Source organism: Saimiri boliviensis, chromosome 1 (genome assembly GCF_048565385.1).
Source record: "Saimiri boliviensis isolate mSaiBol1 chromosome 1, mSaiBol1.pri, whole genome shotgun sequence".
NCBI lineage: Eukaryota > Metazoa > Chordata > Mammalia > Primates > Cebidae > Saimiri > Saimiri boliviensis.
In genome coordinates this window covers 218,901,393-218,917,882 of record NC_133449.1, presented here as the reverse complement: position 1 = coordinate 218,917,882, position 16,490 = coordinate 218,901,393, and the positions used below count along the sequence as shown (strand labels likewise).

Below are 16,490 nucleotides of genomic sequence, written 5' to 3'. Positions count from 1 at the left end.
CAGCAGAATGGAGACTCAGGAGGCGACTGTTTCCCCTCCCCAGGCGTGTGACAGCAGAGACCCGGAGCGAGGATGGGAAGCGCTAGGACCGCCGCCCACCCACCAGCTTTCCGCGGTGCGCACTCCCAGCTGGCGCGGAAAGTGTGGGGTCTAACGGCTTGTACGGTGACTACGGCGCCTGCCAAGGGCAAAAAAGCTCCGTGCCGAGGGGGTGGGGCCTGCCGAGGGAGTGGGCGGGGCTAGTTTGCAGAGCTCAGGCTGCAGTTCTGGGACCGCATGGAGGGCGGTGCGCGCTTCCCCCGCGGTGGAACCCGCGGCTCTGGAGCGCCGGCGTCCTCTGCCAGCACCCCTTCCTTGCCGGCCGGCACTTCCACTGCAGAGTTTTGCCCACGCTTCGAGACTTAGGGAGCAGGTAACCGAGGAAGCCATCGAAGACTTGGGAGGGGTGGTGAGGGTAGAGAAGAGTTAAAGGGACACGTGGAGAAGGTAGGGGGAAGTCGGGGGTAGAGATTTATTAAAGCGCCTCTGGGTTGAGGGGCGTTTGGAGATGGCTTGGTACCTCCCCCTGGTCCTGCTCCCTTCAGAATCTTTTTAAGTCGAATTTCCAGATTTTACTTAGTCTTCACTTCTGGGACTGTTTGCAGTGAGTTAGAAGGGTATTCTCTTACAGTAGGTGATTTTCAGAATCCAGTGACTTTATGATTTGTTTAGGCACTAGTCATTGCCGCAGATTGAAGCTGAGGACCGACTGTTCACCATCTATTCTCGTAACTGTTGGCACTTTATATCGTAGGGATGGGAGCTGTTAATATGGTTTGTCTTTTCTTCTAAAAAATAAAATTCTGTATCCACCCTCTTTTTTTTTTTTTTTTTGGTTAGTCTGTCCTTGGAGGAGAGTAAAGAAAGTTGGTAGAAAAGCTCTACTAAGGAAAGAGGGAGAACCTGGTGAGGACGGGAAAAGTGAATAATGACTGGGTGTGGCCCCGCCAGCCACGTAAATCACCCGCCCTGTTAACACCAGGTCACTGTCTCCATTCACCACGCTTCCTAGCTATTGAAGCAGCTATTTAGGTTTTGTTTTTTTGTTTTTTGGTGAGACAGTCTCACTCCCAGGCTGGAGTGCAGTGGAACCCCCGCCTCCTGGGTTCAAGTAATTCTCTTGCCTCAGCCTCCCGAGTAGCTGAGATTACACGCGCCCGCCACTGCATCCGGCTAATCTTGTATTTTTAGTAGGAATGGGTTTTTGTTAGCCAGACCGGTCTTGAACTCCTGACCTCAAGTGATCCGCCCTCCTCGGCCTCCCAAAGTGCTGGGATTACAGGCGTGAGCCACTACACTGGCCTGAAGTATCTATTTAGGCTTCAGAAATTCCCTTGAGAACTTGACTAACCTCCCTACTTAGGAAAAATGGTAAAGAGACTCCTGAGACAGCATTAGAAAAGGATTATGAAAACCTTTACTGTGACAACTACTAGTAAGCCTTCATGGAAGGAGAGGCGTACTCTCCTTCCCTACCCTCCTAAAGTCTTTGGTGGGCATGCAGCTTTTCTAAATATTTTGCTAATCTTGGTAGTGATTATTCGGTTATTCAGTTGAGGGATGTCCTTATGCACAAGTGCCTGAGCTAGATAATTCATGAACAAAATTGTGTAAAAAGGTCATAATCTGGATTCTCAAGAGTTTGAAGGAAGATAATGTCTGTACACAATTACTTGCAAGATAAAGCATTACAGGGTATGTGCCACAGAGAAAGTAAAAACTAGATTCAATAAGAATACAGATGGAAGGGATTCTTCAGGAGAGGCATTTGAGCTGGCCTTAAAAGACTACTTTTAGTGCATTCTCAGCAGAGTAATAGGGCTCTTTGTAGTTTGGGTACTTTTCCTCTAGGCAGAAGAGAACCACTAGTGGTGAAAAGGAGTGATATCTCTACCAGGCCATGAGCTCAGCAATAATATACCCAATAATGATTGGACTTTTGCCAGACTTTGGTTAGCAATGGGGACATAAAAAGGTGAATAAGTTTCCAAGGAGACATTCACACTTCCAGGTCCCTCTGCCTGTATCACACATCTCCCTGGATGTCCTTTTCTAATTCTCTCCATAGCTCTTTTCCTTACTTTTGTCAGGCTTGTGTTCAGATACCACCGAATGAGAGAGGACTTCTTCAGCCATTGTCTTTACAATAGCATCCATGTTTCCTGTCTTTATTTTTCTTCTTATTACTTCCTGACATTTCCTATAAAATATATTTTGTCAATTTCTTACGCTAGACTATGAGCTGTATGGGAGGAGAGATTTTGTTTTGCTCACTACTGTATTCCCAATTCACAGAGGGCAGCCTGTGCTGAGGGTGCTTAATAAATACTTGATGGGATTGAAGAGCCTCCCTGGGGAGACAGATAAGAGCTGATAGTTAAAATATGATTGTAAAAAGGGCTTAAAAGCAGTGTAGTACTTGGGAAACAGAGAGAAGGGAGGGGCCTACCTCCTTGTAGGGTGGAAGAAATTGTCATGGAGAAAGTGTCATTTGCATGGCATCTTAAAAGAAACTGGGGCTTAGGTGGATGTGGCAGGAAGGGCACTCCAGGCATGCAATGGTTGATGTGGCCACAGCGTGGGATGCATGTGGTGAGAGGCAGAAGGATTCCAAAGCTCTGTTGTTTATGCTAAGTCACATGCCAGTAATTGTATTCTAGAAAGATACTCTAGACTGCAGAGTGGATTGAAAGGGAGAGTCTGGCCACAGGAAGTTTATTTGTTATGTTGTAGAGTTCCAGGTGAGAGATGAGAGGGTCTGAATTGAAGCAGAGGTGGAGGAAAGGGAACATGGGAAAGAGAACAGAGTTGGTAACTAACCTTCTACTATTAGATGAGGGCTTGGAAGTAGACACGTCAGGATACCTATCCTGATTGTAGCAATTTAGGGGTCATTCATCAGAAATAACACTGTGACCTGACTTTCACTACTTCTGGCTTCTATGTCTGCCTCTATTTGTTTGTGCATTTATTCATGGAGCTGATGTTGTTACTGGTGGAAGGTGTCCAGGTTCTTGGCATCTTTAGCAAAGAATTGGACAAAACTCATAGAGCAAAGAAAGAATGAAGCAACAAAAGCAGATATTTACTGGAAATGAAAATACACTCCAGTGAGGGAGTGGGTGGAGCATACGGGCTCAAGGGCCTCCTTACAGAATTTGTGGGGGTTTAAATACCCTCTAGGGGTTTCCACTGGTTACTTGATATATGCCCTATGTAAATGAAGAGGGTGAAGTAAAGTTACAAGGTCATTTACTTGGCATATGCCCTATGGAGAGCATATTTCCTGTCATAGGTGAAGTGTGAATTGGCCTTATGGTCCTGTAAGGGGGCGGGGCTGCATACTCAGTTCCCTCCTGTCCAATAAGGTCCTTGGCCTCTCTTACCCTGAAAAATGGAGAAAGGGGCCCTGGAGCCGTGGTGAGCTTACTGTTAGAATAAATATCGTACACCCAAAGAATTTTGCAGAAAAGGGATTTATTAGGCAGAGAAAGAGAGAGCTCCCACCTGTTGTGGGAGGGGAGTCTGGAGAAGGATATTCATATAGGTAAGGAGTAGCGAAGTTTTAACCCTGGAGTTACTGCCTTTTCCTTCTTGTTCGATCCAATGAGAGGAGTTCTTTCAAACTTCCTCTGGAGTGATTGATCTTTGACTCTGATACGGATTGGCTGCTGGGGCCACAACAGAGCCCCCTCCTCCCAGAGCCTTTGGTGGGCCTTTTGAACAAAGAAGCCCACCTGGATTTTTCTACCTAGCCCATGGGTGGGAAACCTAGACAAAGAACTTTACTTGGATTGAGGGGTGGAGCCGGGAAACTCCTGCTTTTGAAACCCCATCCCTTGTGGACCCAGGAGGAGTCCTTCAGTCCCTGCTTCCAGACCCTATTTTCCTGCCTCAATGTGTGGAAGGAACTAAGACATGGTGGACAAGACATTTAAGTTACATCATAACTCATAAAATGTTAGAACTAGGAGGAATTTCAAGGATTAGCTCAGTGTCTGCTAGGAGATTGTTTTTGTTGTTGATTAAAATGGGCTTTTGTATTTCAGCTCTTGGATGCTTAGACTACCCCCATTTTCAAACCTCTCAGAACAATTCTGAGTAGGAATTTTCAGGAGACATCCTGAAATGGAAGGGACAATGCTGCTGACTTTACATTTTTAATTGAGTCTGTTTTGCAGTTATTAATCACTTCACCGAATAAAGACCTCCCTGGGGTTAAAAAAAAGTCTCCTAACTAGCCTAGATTTATGCTTCCTGAAGTGTAATACAAATGAAAGAACAGTGGACAGGTTTTCTGAGGCTTTAAAGCAGTCCTGCCTTTCTTAGGAATTAGCTTTATGTAATTAGGTAATCAAGTAACTGCTTAGGGCCTCACTTTCCTCTTCTGTGAAATTGGTTTAATCTGCGGTAGTTCTTTTTTTTTTTGAGATGGAGTCTCGCTGTCTCCAGGCTGGAGTGCAGTGGTGCGATCTCTGCTCACTGCAACCTCCGCTTTCCGGGTTCAAGCTATTCTCCTGCCTCAGCCTCCGGAGTAGCTGGGACTACAGGCGCCCGCCTGCCACCATGCCCAGCTAAACCTGTAATCCCATCACTTTGGGAGGCTGGGGGGATGGATCACGGGGTCAAGAGATTGAGATCATCCTGGCCAACATGATGAAACCCTGTCTCTAATAAAAATGCAGTTGTTCTTAATTTGGGTTGCACATTGTAATCTCCTGGAATGCTTTAAAAAGTCCTGATGCTTAAATGGTACCTGCAGAGCTTCTGATTTTATTGTTCTGGGGTGAAGCCTGGGTTTTCTTTTCTTTAAAACCGCTCCCAGTGATTCCAATGTGCACCTGGGTCCCGCTCAAAGGAGGCGGGGGAGGAAGCCTTAATAATGGGCTAACTGAATTGTACTTCTGTGGGAAGATTTGCTCATCAAATCACAGTGCATGAATAAATAAATAGGGTAAGCTTGACATTAATTTTGGACCTATTGCTATATAGGAAGCACTATGCTAGACATTGGGGGGATAAAATCTCTACTTAACATAGTCAAAGAACCAACAAACAGCTGGGCACAGTGGCTCATGCCTGTAATCCCAGCACTTTGGGAGGCTGAGTCGGGCATATCACCTAAGATCAGGAGTCTGAGACCAGCCTGGTGAAACCCCATTTCTACTAAAAATGTAAAAATTATCCAGGTTTGGTGGTGGGTACCTCTAATCCCAGCTACTCTGGAGGCCGAGGCAGGAGAATTGCTTGAACCCGGGAGGTGGAGGTTGCAGTGAGCCAAGATCTCACCATTGTACTCCAGCCTGGGCGACACAGTGAGACTGCGTAGTGGGGCGGAAGGAGGAGGAAGAACCAACAGACAAAAAGCATAGATGAAGCGTCTTCTTTTTGGAAAAGTCCCATTTCCCAAAAGGGGCATTCTCTCTATTTCTTTGAAAATTGATGAGTGTGGCAACTGTATTGCCTGAATTTTTTTAAAAAATCTATGTGTTTTAACGGGGGATCTTTCCAAGAGCAGTGGGATGAACTGACTGTTGTGGTTGCTGACAGACGTAAACTGGCTTTTACCGAGAGAAGGGATGTAGCAAGTCAGGGAGGCAGAGGGAGTAAGTTGCAGTGGAAAGAGAGATTGCATCAAGACATGATTATAGACTAGTAAGTCAGGAGGATAGGGTACAACCATCTTAAAAGGGCTCTAAGTAAACAGGGGGCATGGATTTATTTCAATTAGCCAAGAAGGAAGACGAGGAGAATAGCATAATCAAAACTGTGCTTTAGGATGAGTAATGTGGATCCATAAATTAAACAGGAAGAACAAGGGATACCACAAAGTTTGAGGTCAGTCAGAAGTGAGGTGAAAAAGGACTGAGATGGATTATAGTAGAGAAATTGCAAAGAAAGTGACATTGAGAAGGAAGATGATCGATCAGTGCTCTCTGACTCCTAGCACAGTGTCTGGAATGCTCAGTATTGGTTGAATGAATGACTCAATGAAACTGGGCCATATGAAGTAGAGAAAGATTTGGAGAATGAGGAAATACAGAAAGCAGTAAAAATCCTTTATTCAAGAGTTTGCCATAGTGAAAAAGAAATAAGGCAGTGGTTGACTCAACTGCAGTCTCACTTGTAGGCCGTTTCTTTCACAATATATTTACCAGAATCCAGGGATTCTATCGAGCTCTACAGAAGAAAGTGAATTTACCAGCTCTTCTATGTACAGGGGGGATGGATTCATGAAGGGTTTGTAGGCTGGAATGCGAAATAATTATTAAATGTGTCAAAAGCTAGGAGGTTTTTCTGGCAAGGGTGGTACATTCACTAATGATAGTACTTCATATGCCCAAAGATTGCTTGATAAAAATGGAAATTTAGGGTCAATAGAATTTGTTATTTTTCAAGAGCTATTCTGTGAAGCAATGCTAACTGGTGTCCTTTTTTTTTTTTTTAGGGTAAGTTTTCCAAACTTTTCCAGGGCCCACCTCCAAAGATTCTGGTATAGTAGGTTTGAGGGCTTGAAGAATGGCTGGAACTCTGTATTTAGCAGGTCCTCCAGTTAATCCTCATGATCAGGAAAGTCTGGTAAACTTTACCTGGAATTTTTTTTAATCTTTAAGTAGTGGCAAATCCTGGACTGGAGTGCAGCCCAATAGTTTTGAGTAGGCCTGGTGGGCTCTTGCAATTGTTTCTTAGAGTGAAAGGTGTGACCTCTTGTGCTCAGCAGTTTTCATACTTGGGAGAAATGCTTTCTCTAGGCTCAGTATATGTGTTAGTGACCTAGCAATTGAAACAAGTCCATTTGGATTTTTTCCTGCATTTTTAGTGTGGACAAATGGAATAAGCTTGGCTATTAAAGCAAATACAATTCCTGTATGAACTTTATTTCAAGGTAACTAAATAATAGATAAGGGAAATTGATCCCTGGTAGAATTCCAGTTTTGCAATTCATAATGGAAAAATGCTAGGTAGTGATCATCAGTGACTGCTAAAATCTTGAGGTGAAAACTGATGGATACTTTATACTTAATGAAATAGACCAACACCTGAACCCATGACCAACCTGATCAATACTAAGAGGGAGACTTTATCTTCATCTTGATGTGATGTAGAAGGAAAGACAGAGTATCCCTTTTAAGTATTCTTGAAGAAAAAAAAGATCAAACCCAAATCTAGGCCTCTAGTTTACCTGTTTATTGGAAATAAACACAGTGGATAGAGGAATATGTTAAACCACATCTCAGGTATAAATCAGTCAAATCCAAAATATGGGAAATTATATAGCTTTGCTACTTTCAAAGTATGGTTTACAAACGAGCAGTGTTGATGTCTCCTGAAACCTTGGATAAAAATGCAGATTCTCAGGCCGTGTCTGTGGCAAACTGTTTCAGAATTGCATTTTAACAAGATTCCTAGGTAATTCTCTTGTACCTAAATTTTAGAAAGCATTGTACAGAGTACTGATCTAGTTTCTTAGACAAACCAAAAAAAAAAAAAAAAAATGGGGAAACTATTATAGTTTAAAAGAAAGTTAAATGTCTTGTATTTTTTATATCTTGATTTGAACAAATTAACTATAAAAACATTTATGTGATAACTGAAGAAATGTATTGATTCTATGTAAGATGATGGTATAGAGTTATTGTTAAAATTTTAGATGTAATGTTATTGTGATTTTTTTAAAGCCCTTAACTCTCAGAGAAGATACATACTGAAGAGTTTAAAATAATCTAAAGCATGGGAGTAGAAAAAGTACACTTAAAGCATGATTAGTCATATACTGACAATTTTGAAGCTGAGTAGTGGGTATATTGGGATTTAATATACTGACTTTTTAGGCTGGGCACAGTGGCTCATGCCTGTAATCACAGCACTTTGGGAGGCCGAGGTGGGCAGATCACAATGTCAGACATTCGAGACCAGCCTGGCCAACGTGGTGAAACCCTGTCTCTACTAAAAATACAAAAAAATTAGCTGGGCATGGTGGCACACGCCTGTAATCCCAGCTACTCAGAAGGCTGAGGCAGGAGAATCACTTGAACCCAGGAGGTGGAGGTTGCAGTGAGCTGAGATCAGGCCACTGTACTCCAGCCTGGGTGACAAAGCAAGACTCAGTCTCAAAAAAAAAAAAATGTATATATACACCGACTTTTGTGAATGTAAGTATAATAAATGTAAGTATTAGTTTTTTTTAAAAAGGCATAGAATTGTGGTTTAAAATGGCAAAGTTAAAGATGACAAATCAACTTTTAGTGTTCAAGCACTTACGAGGGAAAACTTTGAAATATGAGGCCTGCAAGGATACATTTACAAAACGAATAATGTAAAACTATGAAACCCAAAGGGAGGGATTGAAACCGCCTTTGCAAAAATCATAACTGAGAAAATTATGACACTTAAAGAGATCTAACTTAACCATTACTCCATCTTGCTTCTAACCTGGTTCATTCCTGGGCATAACTGAACTAACTTTGGGAGGAACTTAGTTTATAGTTTAAAACAAAGACTGTAACAAATTTTCCCAAAACAAACCTCCTCCTTGCCTGGGGACTAGACTGCCTTTGTAGGACTAAGAAACTTCCTGTGGTTTCATCCCTGAACCATTCAATCTGTACTTCTGATTCACTGGCCCCCTACTCACCAAATGATCCTTAAAATCTCTGATCTCCAGAAAATCTCTCATCTCAACTCGGGCGGGTTGGCTCACTCCTGTAATCCCAGCACTTTGGGAGGCCGAGGCAGGTGGATCACCCGAGGTTGGGCATTTGAGACCAGTCTGACCGACATGGAGAAGCCCCATCTTTACTAAAAATACAAAATTATCTGGGTGTGGTGGCGCATGCCTGTAATCTCAGCTACTTAGGAGGCTGAGGCAGGAGAATCTCTTGAACCCAGGAAGCATAAGTTACGTGAACCAAGATTGCACCATTGCACGCCAGCCTGGAGGACTAGAGTGAAACTCTGTCTCAAAAAAAAGAAAAAAAAATCTCTGATCTCTGAGTTTTGGTAGAGACTGATTTAAGGAATAATAAAACTCCAGGCTCCCGCATAGCCGGCTCTGTGTGAATTACGTTTTTCTATATTGCAATTTCCCAGTCTTGATAAATCAGCTGTGTCCAGAAAGTAGGCATGGTGAACCCCTTGGGCAGTTACAAAATCATAACGGAAAATGTTCTCTGTATCATAGCTATTATGTCAAATCAAATGCCATCCATTCTACTTGAGTAATTCACAGAAAGCAGGAAACTGTTTCATTATAGAAAGATGTTAAATATATGATTTGCTTCCTGGGCCTTAAATGTAGAAGGACATTAAAGTTGGCCATCATTGGCAGGGTGTCATTGGCCGGGCGTGGTGGCTCACACCTATAATCCTAGCAGTTTGGGACCAAGGTGTGCAATCACTTGAGGTCAGGAGTTGGAGACCAACCTGGCCAACATGGTGAAACCCTGTCTCTACTAAAAAATATATAAAAATAAGCCAGGTGTGGTGGTGCACACCTGTAACCCCAGCTTCTTTGGAGGCTGACGCAGGAGTCAAGATCCTGCCACTGCACTCCAGCCTGGGTGACAGAGCAAGACTTTGTCTCAAAAAAAAAAATAAATAAAAATTAAAAAATTAAATTGGCTATCTAAAAGTGAAATGCCTTGTTAATGCTATTTCTTGCAAATGAGTTAAAACTTGAACTGCCACATCCTGAGTGTTATTTAGATTTATAGCAGTTACAGTTATCTCACCTTTAAGGCAAACTTTTTTAGGTTGCTAAGGCTAATTTGTATAATTTTAAACCTCAAAGATGACACCTATGAAGTCCTTGATTCTACATGTGTGTTTTAACTCAACTACTCCTCAGTAGCTAAGGCTTCCACCAAAACAGTTCTCTCAATACTCTTAATATTTGCTGTGTATTAGAATCACCTGGGAAGCTTCTAAAACTGACTCTTGCCCAATCCTCACCCCAAGAGATCTGGATTGATTGGTTCAGTTCAGTGATTTACAAAACTTAGCTGCATAAGAATTACCTGAAAGCTTGTTAAAACACCAATGCTGGGCCCACCCACAGCTTCTGTTTTCTTTAGGTCTGTGGTGGAGCCCACTGTTTGCATTTCTACAAATTTGTGAGTGATGCTGCTGTAGACAGCACTCTTTGAGAACCATTGCTCTAGTTTTTTAAGCTACCCAAGCGATTCTAATGGCAGCCAGGGTTGAGAACCGACAGGCACTTGCTTTGTAGTGTAGGCCCGGTGATAAAGTGAGCTGGGAGTTTTCAGCCTTTTGGCCCAAAGTTTTGCGTATATTCAAATTGTAGACAGTAAAATTGATAGAAGGAAGTAGCACTTTGTTGTGTTTAGGAGGTGTTCCTTCACCATTAATGTGACAGACTAACCAGGGGTAATATTAATGACCGGGCAAGAAACTGGTGAAGAGTAGAGCAGCTGTGTGAAGTACTGTGGCTTGCAAAATTTTGAAAGGAGGGCAAATGTGTAGATTCAGAAATGAGACTGAGCTGATGGGGACAAATCCAAAGCCACTCCTGTGACTTCCTCCAGGTAGTCTGGAGGACATATCATTGCTGTCTTGTGTTCACAGGGTTAAATGAGGCTCGGTATTACCAGCGGGGAAAGAGATGTAAAGAATGTGCATTATAATCATCTCTGCAGTTGAATGGAGACGTCTATTGAAAGAACTCTAGCATAGGGATCCCTGTTTATACATTGCCAGCTCAGTTCTCATAGTATAACCAGAGGATTCAAAAATTCAATACAACTTGCGTATGTGATATCACTACTGTCCCCAAAAGAGTACAGATTTATCATAACTTTAATGAATTCAGCTGTTTTTCTCTGATTTTTTTTTTCCCCCCTAGGACAGATCTCTTTCTAGTCTTATTGATCCCATTCCCTTTTCTTGTTTTTTGGTTTTTGTTTTTGAGACAGTCTTGCTCTTGTTGCCCAGGCTGGAGTGCAATGGCACGATCTCAGTTCATGGCAACCTCCGCCTCCTGGGTTTCAGTGATTCTTCTGCCTCAGCCTCCCCATTAGCTTGGATTACAGGCATGTGCCACCACACCCAGCTTATTTTTTTGTATTTTTAGTAGAGATGGGGTTTCTCCATGTTGGTCAGGCTAATCTCGAACTCCCGACCTCAGGTGATCCGCCCACCTCGGCCTCCCAAAGTGCTGGGATTACAGGCATGAGCCACCATGCCCGGCCATCCCATTCTTTTTTCTAAAAGGAAGGTATTAGACTAGATCTCAGGGTTGCTTCCCAACACTCACATGCTAAGATACATCATTTAAAGTTTTCAAGTATATATGACTAACGATGGTTTTTAAGTTGATATGAAAAAATAAAGATTTATTCTCTTCTTCAGCCCAGTCTTTTCTTGTGTCCACTTTTTATGTACATTACATCTGAGATCCTATTGCCAAACCACAGAGGGGTGGGTGAATTGCCTGGACTGGATGGGGCAGTAATAAGTTAGGGAGTTGAAGCCATCATCATCTTACCTGTCAAAGGTGGTTGAGTGTGAGAACTTCAGCAGACAGTTGTCACGTTTTTATTTCTCTACATGTTTTGCTTTCCAAAAGTATTTTGAATCAGCTATGCTAATTAAGGGGTGCAGTTTTATATTTTGCTTTAAACTGTTGACTTCCTTTTATATGTGATCCAGTAAATCTTAATCATTAATAGTGCCTTTCAGAATTTGCCCACTCGTCTGGTATAACTGGTTCTGATGGCTGGGAATAAAGGAAGAGGACGTGCTGCTTATACCTTTAATATTGAAGCTGTTGGATTTAGCAAAGGTGAAAAGTTACCTGATGCAGTGTTGAAACCACCCCCATTATTTCCTGTAAGTATATGAACAGTTGAATTCTCATAGTGTGTTTTTTTATTTTTCAGAGAATATTAAAATTCCATATAGGACTTGATATATCGTTATGTATCCTCAAGTATAAGAAAGTAAAGGAGAGTGTGTTTCACTTACCTTTAATTTAAATATTTCCATGATCTGCTTTCTTAAAATATAGAAAACAAAACTGTATACATCTTTCCATGAATATATGTGAATTAGTAAAGATTGGTTTTTAATTCTTACAACTTCTGTTGGTGTTATTGATCTATTCCAATGTCAAAATAATAGTTTAAAAAGTCATTAGGTTTTATAATGGTTCTCAGTTCCCACTCTATCATGACTTCACTTAAGGATTTTCTTTTCATCTTGTATCTGTTGAATTTAATTTTGCTCTTTAGTATACCACTTGCCTTTTTTCCCCACTGAACTTTTTTTGCTTAGTTTAGTGTTGTTTTAAAATTTAGTGAGTATTCTGGAAGCATAATTTGTATAACGTGTAATGTTTTCACTTTATATTTAGTTTAAAATCTATCCAGAGATCTACCTGTCTCACACAAGGAATTTCTGCTTTTTGCTCTTGATATTTTACCTTTTTGATGTTTAGCACAACATAAAAACAAAGACAACTATCTCAGGTATTGGCATAATGTCACTTTACAGTGATTTTTAAAACAAGCTCTTTTTCATGTGTGAGAGTACTTCTAAACACTGGGGATGTTAGTACATAGTATTTCTTTATACCTGGAATAAAATTAAAATTCCTTACTACTGGGTAAAAGGCTCTGCATGATCTCTCTGTTCTGATGTCTCTCTGACTCTTCCTACCGCTGTCCTTCTCATTCCCCAGCTATGCTGGTCTCCTTGCGACCTCAGGCCTTTGCCCCTGCTGGTTCCCCACTGGAACCATCTCTTCTCTTCAAATGGATGGTTCCCTGATTTTATCCCAATCCACTCAAATGTGACTTCCTCTAGAGGCCATGCACGCTGTGTAGATTGCACCTCCATCCTCCACGCTCTGGTAGTCACTTTTCCTTTACCCACCTTCATTTATTTTTATGTTGTTTATCACTAAGTGAAATTGTATATCACCTCATTTGTTTACTAATTTGTTGTGTGTGTGTTTCTCTCCTAGATTGTAAGTTCCCTGTAGGCAGGGACTTTGACTTGCTTATCATGGTATCTTCTAAAGTCTAACCATGTGGGTACTCAATAAGTAGTTATAGCGTGAATGAATACATTCCTAATCAAATTTTGAAAATATACCCTATCTTTATCCTCTGAAACTAGAAATGTCTTTACTGTGTACACTGGAGACCCATTTGTTAATGAATATATTTGTGTAATACACACAAATGCATATTTGTATATATGTATATGTGTGTATAATTTTTAAAACTTGGAATGCAGCTTCAAACTCTGTCTCTGCAATTTATTCATTATATGGGCTTACAAATTGTTTACTTCTCAATTTCTTCACTGTGAACAGAGAAATATTGGTAGTCCTTTTAATGAGATAATGGATGTTGAATATTGAGTACATCCTAGTCATGTTAACCACTTACTAAATGAAAACCGCTGCTTTTTTTTTTTCCATTAACACCATCACTAGTTGAGGTTAATAAGAAACTAAAGCATCTGCTCTCATTTGGGTATCTTAAATTTTTTCTTTCTTTTTTTCTTTTTGGTACTCTAAGTTTTAAAATAGAGAATCACATAGGTCAACAGACTATACGGAAAAATGATTATTGGGTGTAGTTTCAGGGCCAATAGGAAAATATGCATCTTTCTTACCTCTAATGTAAGGGCAAAGTAGGAAGTGGGTTAACAGGTTAAATAGACTACAGAAGTTTATCTTTTACATTGATTGTAAAACTTAGTCCCTGTAAAACATACTATTTCAATAAAACTGCTGTTTTCTATAATACAGATAAAAGAGATATTAAAATACATAACTTATTTGAAAAAAAACCGTTGTCTCTTAATTTAAACAGGATACAGATTATAAACCAGTGCCACTGAAAACAGGAGAAGGTGAAGAATATATGCTGGCTTTGAAACAGGAGTTGAGAGAAACAATGAAAAGAATGCCTTACTTTATTGAAACACCTGAAGAAAGACAAGGTACCATATTGGAGTCTTTGATTATATGGTTTATTGTGTACAGATGAAACAGTGTTTAAGCACAAGATATATAATCATTTAATGACTGATTCAATTCAATAAAAAATCAACTACTTTGAAAAAACACATTTATGTTGATTTAACAGAGAAAAGACTTTAAACTTTTTGATATTTTTAGAAATTCACAATAATTTTATGTTAAGTGAAAATTAAGAAAAACAGGAAAATTTTAAAAAGTAAAAATTACCCATGCTTATGTCTAGAGAACCACTATTCATATTTATTATATTCCAGATTTTTTATTCTGCTTGTATATTCTCTTTACAAAACTGTAAATAAAAATTACCCATGCTTATGTCTAGAGAACCACTATTCATATTTATTATATTCCAGATTTTTTATTCTGCTTGTATATTCTCTTTTCGTATTACTTTGTATCTTCCTTTTTTATCCTTCTTATTTGTGGAAAATATGACTTTTAATGACTGTGGTAGTCTACTCTGTGGAGGATATAATATTATTAACTGAACTAATTTTCTGCTTTTTAAAAATTATGTCCAGTTTTTGGCTTGTGTATATAATGTTGTGATTATTATCATTATACAAACATTTATGCGTGTCTCTGATTAATATTTAGGTTAAAACATTTTTTAAGCCTTGATTTTATATATATATATTTGACATGAATTAAAATATGTATTCATTGTTGATGTTTAAGGCAGAAAAAAAAATTATATTTGGAGAGGGCTTGACAGTCTCAGACTAGAAATGGGAAGTGGTTTTACAGGAAAGGAAGCCATTCCTGAGTAGCTCTTTAGCACAGCAGTACTATATTGATTTTTTACTTTCTGCCCTTGATTGTTGAAATTAGAGAGACTGATATCATCTTTGAGTTTGCAAAACATCATTAAAACATGAAAAATTCACAGTGTCATCTAATTCCATTAGTATTAAAAATACATTCCATTTTTCCCCTCTCTAGAATAATTTGAATTGGCTGAATCAAAAAAATGACGCCTTATGTAATGATCTTAGCATGTGCTTATAAATATAGGAAGCATTTTAGGTAAGTTCATTCAATTCTCAAAACATAGCTGCTTGAAGTTATATAATGGTTTGATAAGAGATATTTTATCTCAAAAATACTTAATTTTTTTTTTTTTTTTTTTTTTTGAAATTGGAGTTTCACTCTTGTTGCTCAGGCTGGAGTGCAGTGGTGCAATCTCGGCTCACTGCAACCTCCGCCTCCTGGGTTCAATTGATTCTCATGTCTCAGGCTCCCAAGTAGCTGGGATTATAGATGCGAAGCACCATGCCCAGCTAATTTTTGTATTTTTTGTAGAGATAACATTTCACCATGTTGGCCAGGCTGGTCTCGAACTGACCTCAAGTAGTCTGCCGAGTTCAGCCGCCCAGAGTACTGGGATTACAGATGTAAGCCACTGCACCCAGCATAATACTGAAATTTTTAACTTTCGTGATTACCTCGCATGCCTTCATCTGTTTGAGTTCCAAACTAAAACTTCTCATTTTAAAGATTTTAAAAAGACCAAATGAACTAATCAATATTCATTCTTGTTAGAAAAAATTCTAATGCAAGGTATACTTTAGTCCTTTTAAAATTGATCATTTCTCTCTGGCACATTAACTGAATGTGGTTGTTATTGAAACACATGTCTAATCTAAAAGTACATCAAGTCATGCTGGGTGCAGTGGCTCACTCTTATAATCTGAGCACACTAGGAGGCCGAGGTGGGCAGATCATCTGAGGTCAGGAGTTCGAGGCCAGCCTGGCCAACATGGGGAAGCCCTGTCTTTATTAAAGATACAAAAATTAGCTGGCATGGTGGCATGTGCTGTAGTCCCAGCTACTCAGGAAGCTGAGGCAGGAGAATCACTTGAACCTGAGAGGTAGAGGTTGCAGTGAGCTGAGATCACGTCACAGTACTACAAATGAGACTGTCTCAAAAAAAAAAAGTGTCTCAAATCATTAAAGCATTTATGAGTCTTTTAGACAGGGATATTAAAAACATAATTTTGTTGTTGATCTGTGGGAGTGGTTGGCTCGTACATGGATTAAGGGAGCACTTTATCTTTGATAACTATGTAATAAAGTATTTAAAAATGTAAGGGGTTTTTTTTGCTTTTATTTCTTTTGGGAGAAAACTCTTGTAGGAAATTTCCAAATTGATACAAGCACATTCTCCCTGAGATCTTCATGTTTACTTCTGCCTTTTAAAAATTGTTTTATTTTTTATTTTAGAGACGAGGTCTCGCTTTGTCACTCAGGCTGGAGTGCAGTGGCACGATCATAGCTCACTGCAGCTTCCAAACTCCTGGGCTCAAGTGATCCTCCCACCTCAGCCTCTTGAGTAGCTAAGACTACAGACGCACACCACCATGTGTAGAGACAGGGGTCTCGCTTTTTGGCCACACTGCTCTCGAATTCCTGGCTTAAAGTGGTCCTCCCATCTTGGCCT

General features: G+C 40.2%; 1 protein-coding gene across 4 annotated transcripts in view; it reads left to right on the top strand.

Annotated features, from left to right (window-relative positions):
* Positions 1–28: 28 nt before the first annotated feature.
* Positions 29–16,490, top strand: part of POLR3G (RNA polymerase III subunit G) — a 43,674-nt gene continuing 27,212 nt past the window's right edge. The window contains exons 1-3 of one of the 4 annotated variants that reach the window (XM_039464949.2): positions 29–115; positions 11,727–11,886; positions 13,881–14,010. In XM_039464949.2, the coding sequence (XP_039320883.1) occupies positions 11,770–11,886; positions 13,881–14,010 (247 nt within the window). In that variant the 5' untranslated portion in view covers positions 29–115; positions 11,727–11,769. The other 3 variants (XM_010340511.3, XM_003920764.4, XM_074383803.1) reach the window with 3 other exon arrangements.